At 47.1% G+C, this 14,895-nt stretch overlaps 1 protein-coding gene across 16 annotated transcripts in view; it reads left to right on the top strand.

The window, feature by feature from the left end:
- LOC101059267 (uncharacterized) overlaps positions 1-10,180 on the top strand; it is a 34,522-nt gene extending 24,342 nt beyond the window's left edge. For 7 of the 16 annotated variants that reach the window (XR_010152660.1, XR_001710483.3, XR_010152661.1 and 4 more), the window contains 6 exons: positions 5,259-5,324; positions 5,934-5,985; positions 6,472-6,530; positions 6,653-6,818; positions 7,505-8,048; positions 8,680-10,180. Coding sequence is in view for 1 of the 16 variants with exons in the window: in XM_063797906.1 (XP_063653976.1) it covers positions 6,472-6,530; positions 6,653-6,721 (128 nt within the window). In the remaining 15 variants the exon portion in view is untranslated. Of the gene's footprint in view, positions 1-5,258; positions 5,325-5,933; positions 6,819-7,504; positions 8,049-8,679 lie in introns of all 16 variants that reach the window. The other 9 variants (XR_010152675.1, XR_010152665.1, XR_010152674.1 and 6 more) reach the window with 5 other exon arrangements.
- Positions 10,181-14,895: the final 4,715 nt, after the last annotated feature.

The following is a 14,895-nucleotide window of genomic DNA, read 5'->3' as shown; positions in this document are numbered from 1 at the left end:
CTGTGCCAGAGATCCGGAATCTCTTGCTGGTTCCTCTGCCAACCATAGGCTGCTGTACCCATCTGCATGGCTCACCTCCAAGTCCTCTTTCTGGCCAAGGGGAGGGCTGTCCACGACTAATGGTGAGGTTGGTGCACGTTGTCATGGCTGAGAGCCTCCTCCTGGTGCTGTGTATCCTAACTGCCTGTACTCTATTGGTTGTTCAATGTTTGGGCTGCCACCCCTGGTATATCCCTCCCCTTGAAGGCATGACCCAGAAGTTATACCCGTCTTTTCCTCTTCCACTCACACCCTATTGGCCAGTATTTGGTCCTGTGACCACAGCTAGCTGCAAGGGAGTCTGGGAAATGTATTCTTTTTTGGAGATGGCCTTTTGCCTGGCAGAAAATTCTAATAATGGATATTGGGGAAATGGATAACTGGGTGATAGCTAACATTCTCTGCAAAGGAGGGGTCTGGCTTTCTGGGGCCAGGCTCAGCATCTCCTGGCTCTTCCACTGACTGGGAGATTGCTGGAGAAAGGCTGATGGGTCTTTACCTGGAAAAGCCCTAGATCTTATGGTGGCCTGGTTCCTTGAGGATAGCAGTTATGGGACATTGCTGGCTTCACTGCTTGTTTTTACACCAGCTGATGCCCACTGCCCCAGCATGACAAGGGTTCAGCTTTCTGTCCTTTGAGATGATAGCCCACTCTCTGCCCGTATAGGTGAAGAGAAATGCATTGATTATACACTTTGGTGCTAGGTACTGTAGCAAGCATTTCTCCATGAATTATTGCTGTTTGAGAAGCTGCAGGAACTCTCTGGCAAACTGCCCTCTGCAAAATAGGATGTAAACAATCCCCCAGAGTAGCCTGCTCAAGGCCTTTGGGGACCTGGGGGCAGCCCCCAGCATGAGTTGGCTCTGGGGTGCTATGTTGCCCAGCAGGCTGTGTGAGGTTACCAGCCATAGGAAGGCAAAACCACCGCCTTTCCTTGGCAATATCCTACTTGCATTGTGTGTTTCAAAGCCTCCTGCCAGATCCCAAACCAAGCACGCCCCCTGTCCTGTTCTCTTTGTGGCTCAATGGCAATAGAAAGTGGACCTGCTCTAACCTACTCATTCATTTACTTTTTCAGCAGTCATTCATTTATTCAGCAAATAAGAGTACATTCTAAGGGCCAGACCATGTGCTAAAAGCACCAGGCATCATCTCTGCAGCTAAGCAGTGTGTGATTTTATGGATAGACAGACACAGACACGATGATATCATGCTAAACTGTTATGCTAAAGTAATGTGAATTGGCCAATAAGGATATGGAAATAGGTCCAGTCTCACTAGAACTGTTCAGGAAATGTGAATACTAATCCCCTAGATACCTACTTCTGGGTATATATCTAAAGGAACTGAAAATGGGGCTGAGCTTGGTGGCTCGCACCTGTAGTCTCACCCACTCAGGAGGTGGAGGAGTGAGGATCTTTTGAGCCCAGGAGTTCATTGCTGTAGTGAGCTATGATCACACCACTTCATTCCAGCCTGGGCGATAGAGCTAACCCATCGCTTAAAAAAACAAGAAGCAAAAAAAAAAAAAAAACCAGCAACTGGATCTCAAAGAGATATTTGCACACTTATATTCACAGCAGCACTGTTCACAACAGCCAAGAGGTGGTGGCAACCCAAGTATCCACTGATAGATGAATGGAGAAACAAAATAAAGTAACATTTTTCACCCACTGGATTAAATCTATTATTGGTGGGAGTATCAGCAGCTGAACTCTTTGGTTAAGTAATTTAGAAATAACCTTATAATTTTAAATGCATGAATCCTGTGATACAGCAGTGTCTTATTTGAAAGTTTTGAGAAATGAAAGGAGGTGACAGGTTGGCTTAAGTGAGACAGTGGAACCCCTCAGCACTCTGCCCAGCAACCAGCTAGCACTCAAGAAGTGGCATAGAACCTTATCATTCCAGCAGTGATGAGAAGACATCCCTCCCCTCACACCTCCCAACCAGCTTAGTCATAGGAGTGGTATTAGCAATCAGGGTTTCCAGAGAAAAAGAACACACACACACACGCACACGCATACACACACAACAGAACACCCCCCACCACGCACGCACAGACACACACACACACACACACACACACACACACACACAGAGAGGTTTACATGGCTGTGGAGGCTGGTAAGTCTGAAATCCACAGGGCAGGCCAGCAGGCTGGAAACCCAGGCAGGAGCTGATGCTGTGTTCTTCAAGCAGAATTCCTCCATCCCAGGAAAACCTCGGATTTGGTTCATAAGGCCTTCACCTGATTGGATGAGGCCCACCCTCGCTGTCACGGGTAATCTGCTTCTCTTAAAGCCGGCTGATGGTAGAGGTTAAACACATCCACCACATACCTTTGCAGCAACATTTAGATGAGTGTTTGAATCTCTGGGCACTACAGCCTGGCCACACTGATGCATAAACCTGCCCGTGGCAGGGGCCAAGGTCAGATCACACTGTCCCTGACTGGGTCCCTCTTCCCTGCAGGCCCAGGCTCTGCCTGTGTCTCACGTTGGGCCCAGCCTTGTAGCACCACCACTTAGGATTATACTGAGGTGCTGACTGACACTTTAAGGTTTTTGTCATTCTCCACTTCTGAGCTTATCAATGGGACAAAAAGTCAGAGCCTCGGCCCTTTGCTGGCCTTTCAGCCACCTGGCAAGCCCACAGTTGGACAGCCCCCTCCAGAGAGTGCCACCTTGCCATGGGTGAAGGAAGGGCAGGAAGAGAAGATGAGAACAGCAACAATGAGCATTTTTTGTGCACCAAGGGCCTATAACCCTCTTCTGAGTATTAACTTCTTTAATTATACAGTTAGATACTATTATATTGTTACACCCATTTTACAGATGAGGAAACTAAGGCCTCCAAAGGTCAGGCAACTTGCTCAGGTTTTCATGGCTAGAACAAGGAGGGTCAGGATTTGAACACAGGCCCTCTGGCTCTATCTACACTCTGTTCTCTTGATCAGATGTCACTGTCTGTCCCTACGTCAACCTTGGGGCTGACAGCTGGGAGCAGGACGCACACCCAGGAGTCAGCCTCAACTCTGAATTCCTCTTTTGGCAAATGGAAACCTCATTCCACTCTTGCCGATGCATCTTCTAATCCAGAGCAGAACATAATCCCCATCTCTTTTCTCTGGAATGTTGGGAGAATTTGTGTCTGTCAAATGCTTTGGAAAAATGTGAAAAGAATGTTTAAAATGCCAGATCCTTTTTTCAAAAAAATCAATTATAGGTTTGCCTTTGGGGTAACCCTAAGACAACATAAAATCTCAAACTTTCATCCCACTGGAGTGAAGGAAAATAATTACTCCGTTAGGTTTTCAGCGATCACGCAATTGCCTTGGATTTTACATTCAAATTCCAACCAGGAGGGAACTGCGATCTTGGAGAGAATTCTAAAGAAATGCTGCGAAGGCACAGGTCTCTTCCACAGGGCCCAGGCCTCAGAGCCAGCAGAAACTTTGCAAGTGGCATTTGCAGTCAAAACAATTCTGACAGCTCCTCTGGAGGGGTCTGGTAACTAGACTCTGCAAACTGGAAGAAATTAGCTCTGACTACAGACCATCAGACAGACCCGTATTTAATAATACTTCCCAAACGTGTGAAGCACTTAGTTTTAGAATAACAGGAAGAATGGAATCACCTGGAACTACAGATTTGAGTTTCATTCTGGCCATCGTACCCTCCCAGGAGCCTTGCTCCTCTGGTGGCCAAGAGGGGTGGCCGAAGCCCGGTGCCGCTCCCCTATGGCCCCCACCCCAGGGCTAGCCTGTCTTGGAGAAGGGTGACATTGAGGCTCTGTACCCTGCACCCTGGCCTTCTCGAGGCAGAGGTCAGGTCTGCCTGGGGAAGGAGCCCACGTGCCAGCTCGAGCCTGGAAACATGAGTCTCCACAGATTCCACCAGCCTGCGGGAACGGCTAAAAAATTGCTCCCTTCCTTCTCAGCTGCTCCTGGACAGCTCCAGGAGGCCTTTCCGACAAGAGAGCATTGTGTCCCATTGGAGCCCTCCCCTGTCACAAAGGGGGCCTTTCACGGCTGCAACTGGGGAGGGTGGGGACCTCAAGGCCGGCTTGTTAACCAGCTCTGGGCACAGTGGCTGTGGCTCGAGCTACCGCTACCTGGAACGGGCCCTCCTTGGAGACAAACCCTTTATTTGACTTCTAACAGGGAGCTATCCTGAAGGAGGCCAGCTTGTTTGCTGGGAAGAGAAGTGGTTGGCGACTTACTGCAAACAGATGATACAAAAATTCACATATCCCTTCCGGAATAAGGGCTGTGGAGGGATAGATGGGCTTGTGGTGGGAATGATTTTCAGAAGGATTTGCAAGAGATTGATGGCGCTGGTTGTATCTGGGTAGCTGGGTAGTATGCAGAAGGGACAGGAGGGGAAGAAACTTATACTCTGTCCCTGTGGACTTAGGCATATTGGACTATGTGAACAAATATCTAATTCAAAAATATCCTCACCTTGCAAAAGGCTAAATATATACTCCCATCTCAGAGAGGGAGGGCGGGTGGGGATGGGAAGTCCTGCTGGCTGCCCCCGGAGGCTGGGCAGGGTGTGTGTGTGTGTGTGTGCCTGGATGTGTGTGAGAGAGAAGATCTAAAATGTAATGGTTTCAGCAGAATACGGCCCCGCTGTGTAATTAAACCAAGGGGGCTGTCGGCTCCCAGAGTTTAAGCAATTTCATGTGCATTTGGTGATTATGCCTCTCTCCTTGGATAAAAGTGCTGCTTCTATTTTCACCATACAAAATGATTCCCAGACCAGGATGAAGGATCACCTTCCCTGCCCACCTCAGCATGCGGCTCCCTCCAGCTGGCAATCCCAGAAGGCTGGGCTTCTAGTGGGTGCTGGGAGGGGAGTTCAAAACTCCAGGAACCTCTGCCACCGCCTCGGCCAGAGACAGCATGGCAGCTCCGGGTTCTCTGGACTGATGGGGCCACTGTGTTCTGCGTCATCCAAGGACACACATGCTCAGCTGAGCCAGTCTTTTATTGCTGGAGGCGTGAGTGTCCCTGCTCTTTGATCCACCGCTCCTCTGCGGTTTCTTCTGTGACCCATGGGTTATTTGGAAGAGTGTTCCATAATTTCCAAGTCTCTCGGGATTTTTTCCAGATATTTTCTTGTTGATTTCTAACTTAATTCTATTGTGGTCGGGGAACATATTCTGGACATTTAGTCTTTTGCAATGTATTACAACTTGTTTTATGTTCCAGCATATGGTCTGTCTTGACGAACGTTTCACATACAATCACAAAGAGTGACTTTTCTACACTTGCTGAGTGAGTATTCTATATGTTCTATTAGGTCAAGTGGTCGCTAGTGTTGTTCCAATCTTTTATATTTTTACTGATTTCTTTTGCCTACTTCGGTCAACTACTGAGAGGATTTTAACATCTCCAATTATGATGGTTGATTTCTTGGTTTCTGCTTTTTTACTATAAAATTTTGCTTTATGATATTTTCAAGCTCTGTTATTAAGTATATACACATTTAACTATTCACATGGGTTAATATACATACACATGTATTTATTAATTATAACATTAACAAATATTAATGTTTTATTAATTAATGTGTAATTTTAATGTATTAATTATAACATTATAATATATAATTATACAAGTATATAATATAAATAGAAATATATAATAATATATTAATTATGACATTAATAAATATTAATGTTTTATTAATTAATATTAATTAATAATGTATATGTGGATGAAATTATGTATACACCATATATATACAATATATAATATATGTACATACAGTACACAGACACACATGTAGAGAGAGCTTGCTCCCCTCTCTGTGCCCCATTTGCTCAGTTTTTAGCATCTCCTCCTCTCTGCACCCTTCCTGGATAACCAGTTTTATTCTTCTAGGATTACTTCATGCACATAAAAGAAAACGCAACTACAGTGGACCCTGAACAACGTGGGTATCAACTGGTTCAACACGGGTTTGAGTCCACGTATCCATTTATATGTGAATTTTTTTCAACCAAACAAGGATGGAAATACCATGTTCGTGGATGTGAAACCTGCACACACAGAGGGCTGACTGTTGGTATCGTGGGTTCCACAGGGCTGGCTGCAGGACTAGAATATGCACAGATTTGATATATTGAGGGGTCCTGGAACCAAGTCTCCGAGTATAGCAAGGAATGAGTGTGTATATATTATTCCTCCTACACAAAAGTTAGTGCGTCATACACACCATTTTGCAGTTTGGCTCTCCCCCTAACAATATACCTTGGTGCTCCTTCCCTGTCAGCCCCCAAAGAGCTTCCTCCATCTTGGTGGCAGCTGTGTGATATTTAGTCTACTACCATTTATTTAACCAAGCTCCATTGTTGGACATTTGGCTGGTCACACACACTGGCTGTTACATCATGTGGCCTCTCTCTGTCCCATCTTCTAGATCGCCTCCACCCTGCTTCCCTTGTCCCCACACCACACTCCAGCCCAGGAACCAGCCAGGTAAAGGGAGTACCCTTTCTCTTTTAGAAGGTGGGGCAAGAGGATGGTGGTGAACAGTCCTCACTTGACATTTTCCTTCTTTCACACACACATGCCTTGGCATTGCGTTTGCCTGCATGCAGCTATGGCCTGCAGCCACTGAAGAATGCTCGCATAAGGAGCTCTTCTCTGCACATACCCCGACACAGTGATGGTATCTTGCAGCTGCTGCTTCTGTCCAAGGCACTGCAGCCTACTCGTCAAAAGCCCGAAGCCCAGCTCTGCCAGCAGTGCACTGTGTGCTCTTAGGTAATCGCCTGGCTTCAGGACAATGGGACAGTAACAGCTAACACTGGGAGGGAGGTGCTTATCATGTACCCAGAACTACTCTTAAGAGCGTTGCCTATTTAGCCTTATTTGCTTAAAACAACATTTTGAGGTCAGTCACATACTTTCTCCACTGTGTCTTTCTGAGTCACAGAGAGGTTAAGTAACTTGTGCAAGGTCACACTGCTCAGCAGAACTAAGACTCAATCTTAGCAATCCAGATCTAGGTTATTATGAGGGTTAAAGGTATCAGTGAGCAGAAAGCACTTGGACCCAGTACACAGCAGGTGCTCATTAAAGCTTAGCTCTTGTCATCATGACTTGCCTAAGGAATTGGGATATGGCTGGTCTTGCCTAGGTGGGGAGGAAGGACAACTGAAAAATACAACCCACACTTAGAAAAGTCTAAGATTCCAAATTACTCTGCCAAATTTTTGAAAGCTCTGGATTCATGGAAGAGGAGGAGGGAGAGCAGCTAAGAGCAGCTCCTGCTGGGATCAGGTGGGAAGTGCTGGGTGGGGTGAGTGAGCCCGGGTCACCCTGTTATTACAAGCCCCGCCCGAGAAGCCTGGCTTCCCGTCTGACCTCCGATCGTGCTAGCACAGGGCTCCGTCAACGTGAAATGTGCAAATGATTTGGCGTCCCCCCTCCCTTGCTTTTCTTTGCAGGAAACAGAGAAGCAAAGAAGTTAGCAAGCTTGTTTTGGCAGAAGAAAAAACACAAAATGCCCAACCACAGATCCTCAAAAATATTGCTAAGCACTAATTTTGCTAACATGTTAGACAGCCTTCGGATCTAGGCAATCTTGTTCCTCAGCTGGAAAGAGTTCCTGCCAGCCATGTGATTCCAAATCCACCCTGGACATATGGGGATAATGAGAAAATCAGCTCCGGCCTTCCCTGGCCTTCCAGCCAAGTGAATGGGGGCATCCCCTGGTGCTTCAGCCCGGGGCCCACCCAGAGGATGCTAGCTGGCCTGCAGAGGCCTCAACCGTGCCCTCCTGGACTCAGGTAAGACTGAGGTTTCCATGCCCTCAAAACAATTGTTCAGACAAAAACTCACTGCCCAGGTCAAAGTCACAGCACCAGAAAGCCAACCTGAGGATGAAGACAAAGCTCCTTGTTGGCACAGTCCCCTGATCATTCAAGGTCAGCATCTCCATCAAAATGGACCCAATGCTGAGGCAAGAAGGAGAACATCACTGTTAAGAAGGTAATGAGTCACAAATGCTATTTCGATGGTTTTCTTTGAAAGAAATACACATAACCAAACCAATTTTAATTAAAGATCTTGTCTTTGTAATCAGGCAGCCACAAATGAAGGCAAAACTGCTTTCATGTGGCATAATATACACAGAGCTGAACTAGTTTTCCCATAAAAGGGCAGGTTCTTTTCTTCAAATAAGAAAAGAGTTTGTTCATAACAATATGGGGGATGCAACAGAAAGCTGTCTTTTGCAAAGTATAAAATTGCAGATCCTCCCGTGGAAGCCATTTCTTGATGCTAAACCAATGCGAACGTTTGCCAAACGCACATGCGAGCCGGGATTATCCTACCCTTTGAGATTAGACATGTGATCCTGATTTTTAAGTGAAAAACGCAGCCAGAGGCCAAATAAACATACCTACAAGTACATCGAAAGCTCAAATGGTTGAGAAATGATTGTAACACACCCCGGTGTGTATTTCTGAGGAAGAATCAACATGCACATGGAAATTGATGTTTTGATTTTTAATTTTAAAACGACGACAGAACTGAAATACCTCCCCTAATTAGGTCCACTGAAACCAGTGAGGAGATAATCATTTTCAGTTAAATATGCATGTAATTTAATAATCCACAGATGGAAAATGCATTTGAGGTGGACTGAACACAGCCAGGAGTTTTTGCTTATCGACAGCACTGAATCCTGCCTTGACTAGAGAGACTCGTCATGTGATCAACTGTGGCCAGAGGGCATCCTGCAGACAGCTCCTGTCACACCACACTGACCAGACTCCTATGAGTATTTAAGCATCTTCAGGCAAGCGATTGACTGTCTTATAATGGTCTTACAAGTACGGAGCTTTATTACCTGCTAATAATCAGAGCACATGATGGGACAATAGAATATACGAGTGAAGTTCTAAATGCAAGGTTGTTCTTATTCTGTGAGTGGCAAAACTCATGCAGTGAGCAGATAAAGCTGGCAGGAGGCATTGGCGCCCTAATGCTGGGCACTAACCACCTGCCCGGACTGCGAATATCTGTTGGGTCCTTTCTATATCTGGTCTATTCTCGTGTTTGATTATATCCTGGTGGCAAGAATAGCAAAATCCACTCTCCTTCCTATCCCATGTGGAGAGGCATGATTTGAGTCAGAGAGCATTATCCTCTCTGCATTATCCAACCCCATGTCCCATGATGCACTTTGTAGACAAGCAAGTGTCCCTGGTGGAGAATCCACAGCCACACATCCTCATTGGTTGCAAGGATCAGTGTCCAATATCTACTGCCATGATCATTCTCAGTTTTACATCCACAGAGCTTCATAGAATTCTAACACCACAGGTCCAAGTAGAGGTTTTGGCCTCAGAGTGGGCTAGATTCCACCTCTGAAAGCAGCTGTGGGACTGTTTTTCCATCTGTAAAATGGAGACAAGAGTATCACCTACCTCATGGTGTTGGTGGGATCGTTAAACAGAATTCTGATCATGAAACCCTTAGCCTGCTCCCTGCATAGGCTGCACGCGCTCAGTGACCTATGGCTCTGTTTCATGCTGACTTTACCATCATGTAAGCAGTTTTAAAAATGCTAGAAGCTTTAGTCATAGAATTACCATATGATACAGCCTACTGCAGAGTCCAGAGGCTGAGGCAGGAGAGTTACTTCAACCTGGGAGGCGGAGGTTGCAGTGAGCCAAGATCGCGCCACTGCACTCCAGCCTGGGCAACAGAGTGAGATTCTGTCTCAACAAAAAAAAAGAAGACATGTGTCCCCATCACAGTATCATACAGAGTGCTTCCACTGCCCTAAAATACCCTGTGCTCTTCCTATTCATCCCTCTCTTCAACCCCAGCAACCACTGATCTTTTTACCATCTCCATGGTTTTGCCTTTCCCAGAATGTCATATTGTTGGAATCATACGCTATGTAGCCTTTGCAGATGGGCTTCTTTCACTGAGCAATGTGCATTGAAGGTGCCTCTATGTCTTTTCAAGGGTTGATAGCTCATTCCTTTTTATTGCTAAATAATATTCCATTGTCTGAAAGTACCACATTTTGTTTATCCATTCACCTACTAAAGGACATCTTGGTTGCTTCCAAGTTTGGGCAATTATAAATAAAACTGCTATAAACATTGTGTGCAGGTTTTTTTTTTCTAGATGTCAGTTTTTAACTCATTTGGACTATAGAGCACTATTGCTGGATCATATGATATGTGTGTGTTTAGTTTTATGAGAAACTGCCAAACTGTCTTCCAAAGTGGCTGCACCATTTTGCATTCCCACCGTCAATGAATGAGAGTTCCGGTTGCTCCACATCCTCACCAGCATTTGGTGTTGTCATTGTTTTGGATTTTAGCCATTTCATAGGTGTGTAGAGGTAGCTCATTGTTTTAATCTAATAAACATCTTATTGAAGAATAACACACAAGCAGAAAATTTCATAGATACAAATGAACAGCTTTTTCAACAATCACCCACTGGATACATTTCTGTATCCAGCACCCAGGCCAAGAAACTGACACTAACAGTGCCCTGTGCCCCTCTCGGGACCTAGATCCACTTCCAATAATTTAGGCTTCTCTTAGGGAATTTGCCTCAGAAAAATAGAGAGAGAGAGAAATCAAAAGGCAGACAATCTCACAGAACAAACGAATGAAGAAATGAATGAAGAATAACAATGTAGAAATTTAAGCTCTTTATGTGTGCACTTATTACTACAAATTCTAGTAATTCTGGAAGCAGATGTTATTTACACAGAAATAAATACAGAGGCATGTTGATTCCGTTTGACAACAATGGGACCCTCTGAGGCAATGGATTCATTTATTTGTATGAAGGCTGATCTGATAAAATGATTCCCCAGAGCCACGCACAGGATAAGAATTTGGAGTTGCTGGTGCTCCTTTGGCATCTGGCCAGGACTTCCTTGCCCTATGTCACTGGATGGGGGCAGCCGTCCAGCCCAACACCCAGCCCGCCATGGGATGGTCTTGTCCTGGCCCCTCGCCTTCATCTGTTCTTTCGGGACTTGCTGGCATTCTGAAAGGGGAGAGTCTGAACCTAAGGAGAGGAGGGGGCTTAACATCTGGCTGAGGATGTCAACCACCAGGGCAGGAAGACAGGACAAGTCATCCAGCCCTGAACCCAGCTGAGAAGCGTCTCTCCAAGGCCAAAATGACAGTGATGAATTTCTGCAGGTGCAGATTTTCAAAGAGCATAGAATCAGGTTTTTACTAGTCTTTAAAGTCAGAAGTCTAGGCCAGGCATGGTGGCTCACGTCTATAATCCCAGCACTTTGGGAGGCCGAGGCTGGTGGATACTTGAGGTCGGGAGTTCGAGACCAGCCTGGCCAACATGGTGAAACCCCATTTCTACTAAAAATACAAAAATTAGCCAGGTGTGGTGGCAGGTGCCTGCAATCCCAGCTACTGGGCAGGCTGAGGCAGGAGAATCACTTGAACCTGGGAGGCAGAGGTTGCAGTGAGCAGAGATGGCGCCACTGCACTCCAGCCAGTAGCCTCTCCCTTTGAATCACAGGTCACATATTTTAAGGCCTGGTGTATTTTATAGATGCAAAGCAGGGGTCCCCACCACCCTGAAGAGTCCAGAGCTTCTCCAAACACACTGAACTTCTTCCCACCTCCAGCCCTGAAATGCCTCCCCACCCGCCTTCCCTTGGCCAACACACCTGACAGGGCACAGCCAAGACACAGACCCCTCGGGACGCCTCTCCAATCCCCTGAGACCAGGCCAGTGGGCTTTCTCTGCTGCCAACAGCCCTGCACCAGGATGTGGCACCATGACCTGCTGTGTAGGTTTCAATTATCCTCAGCTGGAAACCCTAAGTCACAGTAGCTTAAAGAAGGTAGATTTTGTGTTTTTCTCTTTCACACTAAAGTCTAGAGGAAGGCAGGCCAGGGTGGAGAGATGCGTTTCCCTCGAGCCGTCCAGAGACGCGGCTTCTTTGTCTGTTGCTCTACCATGTGGGGCCTCTGTCCCCAGGCACCTTCTCAAGACTGGCCACTTCAGCTTCAGCCCTCCCATCTGCATTCCAGCCAGCAGGAGAGAGGACCACTGAGAGGAAAGGACCCAGGGGCTTGGGCCCACTGTGTTTCTTTTGTTTGTTTTTGAAGGAAGGGCCCCCCACACCCTGCATAGTCTTGTTAACCAGGGTGCAATCACATGGCCACAGCTAGCTGCAAGGGAGGCAGGAAGTGCAGTTTCATGCCTGGGTAGCCACACCCCCAACTAAACATGGGGCTTTATTAATGTGGAGGTGACAGCAGACAAGGCGGAAAGCCACGGTCCTGGCCACACCATTCATGCACTCCTAGGGTGCAGCTCAGTGCCAGAATTGTCAGAGGTACTCGGTAAACGAGTGATGCTCGAATGAGTGAATGAATGAATGAATGGCCAGGTGGAGCCACTCAGACGTGGGGCTTCTTTCTGGACGGGGTCTTGTGGGACTGTGGGCCTTTGCGAAGCAGCCCCAGGGGGCCGTGTTCTGACTGGAGTGCGTGAGGAGGGCTTTGGCCACTTTAACAGAAGCCTGGGGGGTCAGAGGCATGAGGAGGCCTCCAGGGAGGGATGATTCATCCCCCAGTCTTTGCCTCTCCCATCCTGAGCATCCAGTCACCCTCTGACTTCTGCAGTCCTGGCTCTGCCCAGAGTGTCAGCAGGTAAGCCCACCCTGTGGTCTGCATTTCATTTATCCTGTGTCAGTGGGGCCCCGCTTTGCAGACAGCTATGCAGTAGGATCATCTTTTACAATCCAATTAGTGGCAGACCCCCCAGACAATGGGGAGACTTGAGGCCGTTACAGTGGAGGTCAAGCGGCTTGGTATCTGGAAAGAAGGAAAGAAAGAGACAAGGGGAGAAGGGAGGGGAGGGTGACTCGATGCCCTTGCAGGGCGAGAGGAGGGATGCTCCTGAACTTGGCCAGACCAAGAATGGAAGAGGCAGGAAAGTTGGGAACCACCCAAACACTTCCTCCATATGGCATTGCAGCTGTGGCTCCTTAAGCTCTCCTTGGGGCCTCAACATGCTAAGGACTCACATTCCTCTTCCCCTGACAAGAAAATGGGAAGGGGTCTTTGTCTACATCCTCCATCCCCAGCAGGGGTAGCAGGGAAGGAAATCTCCTGAGAGCTGAAAGGGACTTTGAAGCTCCCATGCCCAACCTCCTCTTTTGACAGAAGGGGAAACTGAGGCACAGAGTGAGGTCCCAGGAGAGGTGGGGTTAGATGCACGACCTCTTAACTTCGTAGTCACTGATGGAAATTATTCGGTCCCCCCAGAAGGGCCTGTTTTGAAGGACTTGTCATCTTGCCTCCGTGACTTTTGGACCATGAACAGCATGCAGTACTGGATGTCAGGAATCCACCCCATCGGGAGCTCCATGTACTTTGCTTTATTATTTCCTCCACCCTGTTTATATCATCACAGGGAATCCTGCGAGGAACCAATCATTCCTCCTTGGGATGAGGAAACGGAAGTACCAATTAGTTGATAAGTAACTTCTTGGAAAAAATATCTCCCAACCCCGGGATATCTCACCCTGGCCCACTCTGGAGGCTGGTCCGGCTCCCTAGAGGCACTGGCCACCTACAACGTGGTGTTTTTCGTGGCTTTTGCACCCCAGGCAGCTCTTCTTCAGCTGACTACAAGCATTAAAGTCACCAGGAAGGCATCGCCAAGAAAATAAGCTCCTCTGAGTCTCAAAGAACTGAGTGACCTGCCTCCCCCAAAATCATACAGAGAGAGCTGGACTGAGGGAAGTTAGTCAGCCTGGGGTGACACTGTGACTGCAGATACTCCAAACTTCGTGTTTTTTTTTTTTTTTTTTTGAGACCGAGTCTCGCTCTTGTCACCCAGGCTGGATTGCAGTGTCACAGTCTTGGCTCACTGCAACCTCCGCCTCCCAGGTTCAAGCGATTCTCCTGCCTCAGCCTCCTGAATAGCTGGCATTACAGGTGCCCGCCATCACACCTTGCCAATTTTTGTATTTTTAGTAGAGACGAGGTTTCACCATCTTGGCCAGGCTCGTCTCAAACTCCTAACCTCACGTGATCCGCGCGCCTCATCCTCCCAAAATGCTGGGATTACAGGCGCGAGCCACCACGCCTGGCCTGAGCTTCATATTTAAAATGAAGTGCAGGATTACATGCTGACCACCTTCCTGTGTCCCAAAACCATTATTTTAAAAATTCTAAGTCAAATGCAAAACCTGCTCCAGACCTACAGGTCTGATGTAGCCCCTTCCATCAGTAGCTGATCTGAGACCCCCAGCCCAACAGCCCCCATTCTGTTCTCCCCACCAGGGCTAGGGTGGGTCTCCCAGCAAGTCTCCTGGTTTAGGGGGACAGGCTTGTGAACTCGGTCTCTTGCTAATTATCCCTCCCGGTGACTCGGCCTGATAACCGTTACATTTGGAAATAAATGACACACTTTTCCTACATCTGCTCCAAATTTGCATTTCAGAAATGAGAGCCCCAAGTTATGTGGTATTATATGGCAATCTGGGCAGGGCCTCGGAGTATGCAACTGATTGGATATTTTGCCTAAATCAGAGGAGTTTCAAGCTCTTTCCAGGAAATTGAGTGGAACACCAAAACTGACATCCAGTATTAAATATTATATTGGTAGAGCTGTTATGTAGAGTTCTCTGGCATCCAACATCTGGGAGCAAAATTTATAAATGGGGAAACTGAATACCTGGTTGGAATGATGCTCATCAGAGCTGAGAAATTAAAATATTACCGTATACACTCCGAGTCAGGCCGCTTGTAAAGGTAGAGCTATTAAAATATGATTAGCTGAGCTGTATTTTGTCTCAGAAATGTCATACACC

Source organism: Pan troglodytes, chromosome 18 (genome assembly GCF_028858775.2).
Source record: "Pan troglodytes isolate AG18354 chromosome 18, NHGRI_mPanTro3-v2.0_pri, whole genome shotgun sequence".
Taxonomy (NCBI): domain Eukaryota; kingdom Metazoa; phylum Chordata; class Mammalia; order Primates; family Hominidae; genus Pan; species Pan troglodytes.
Note: the sequence above shows the minus strand (reverse complement) of the source record. Positions and strands in the feature narration are given on the sequence as shown.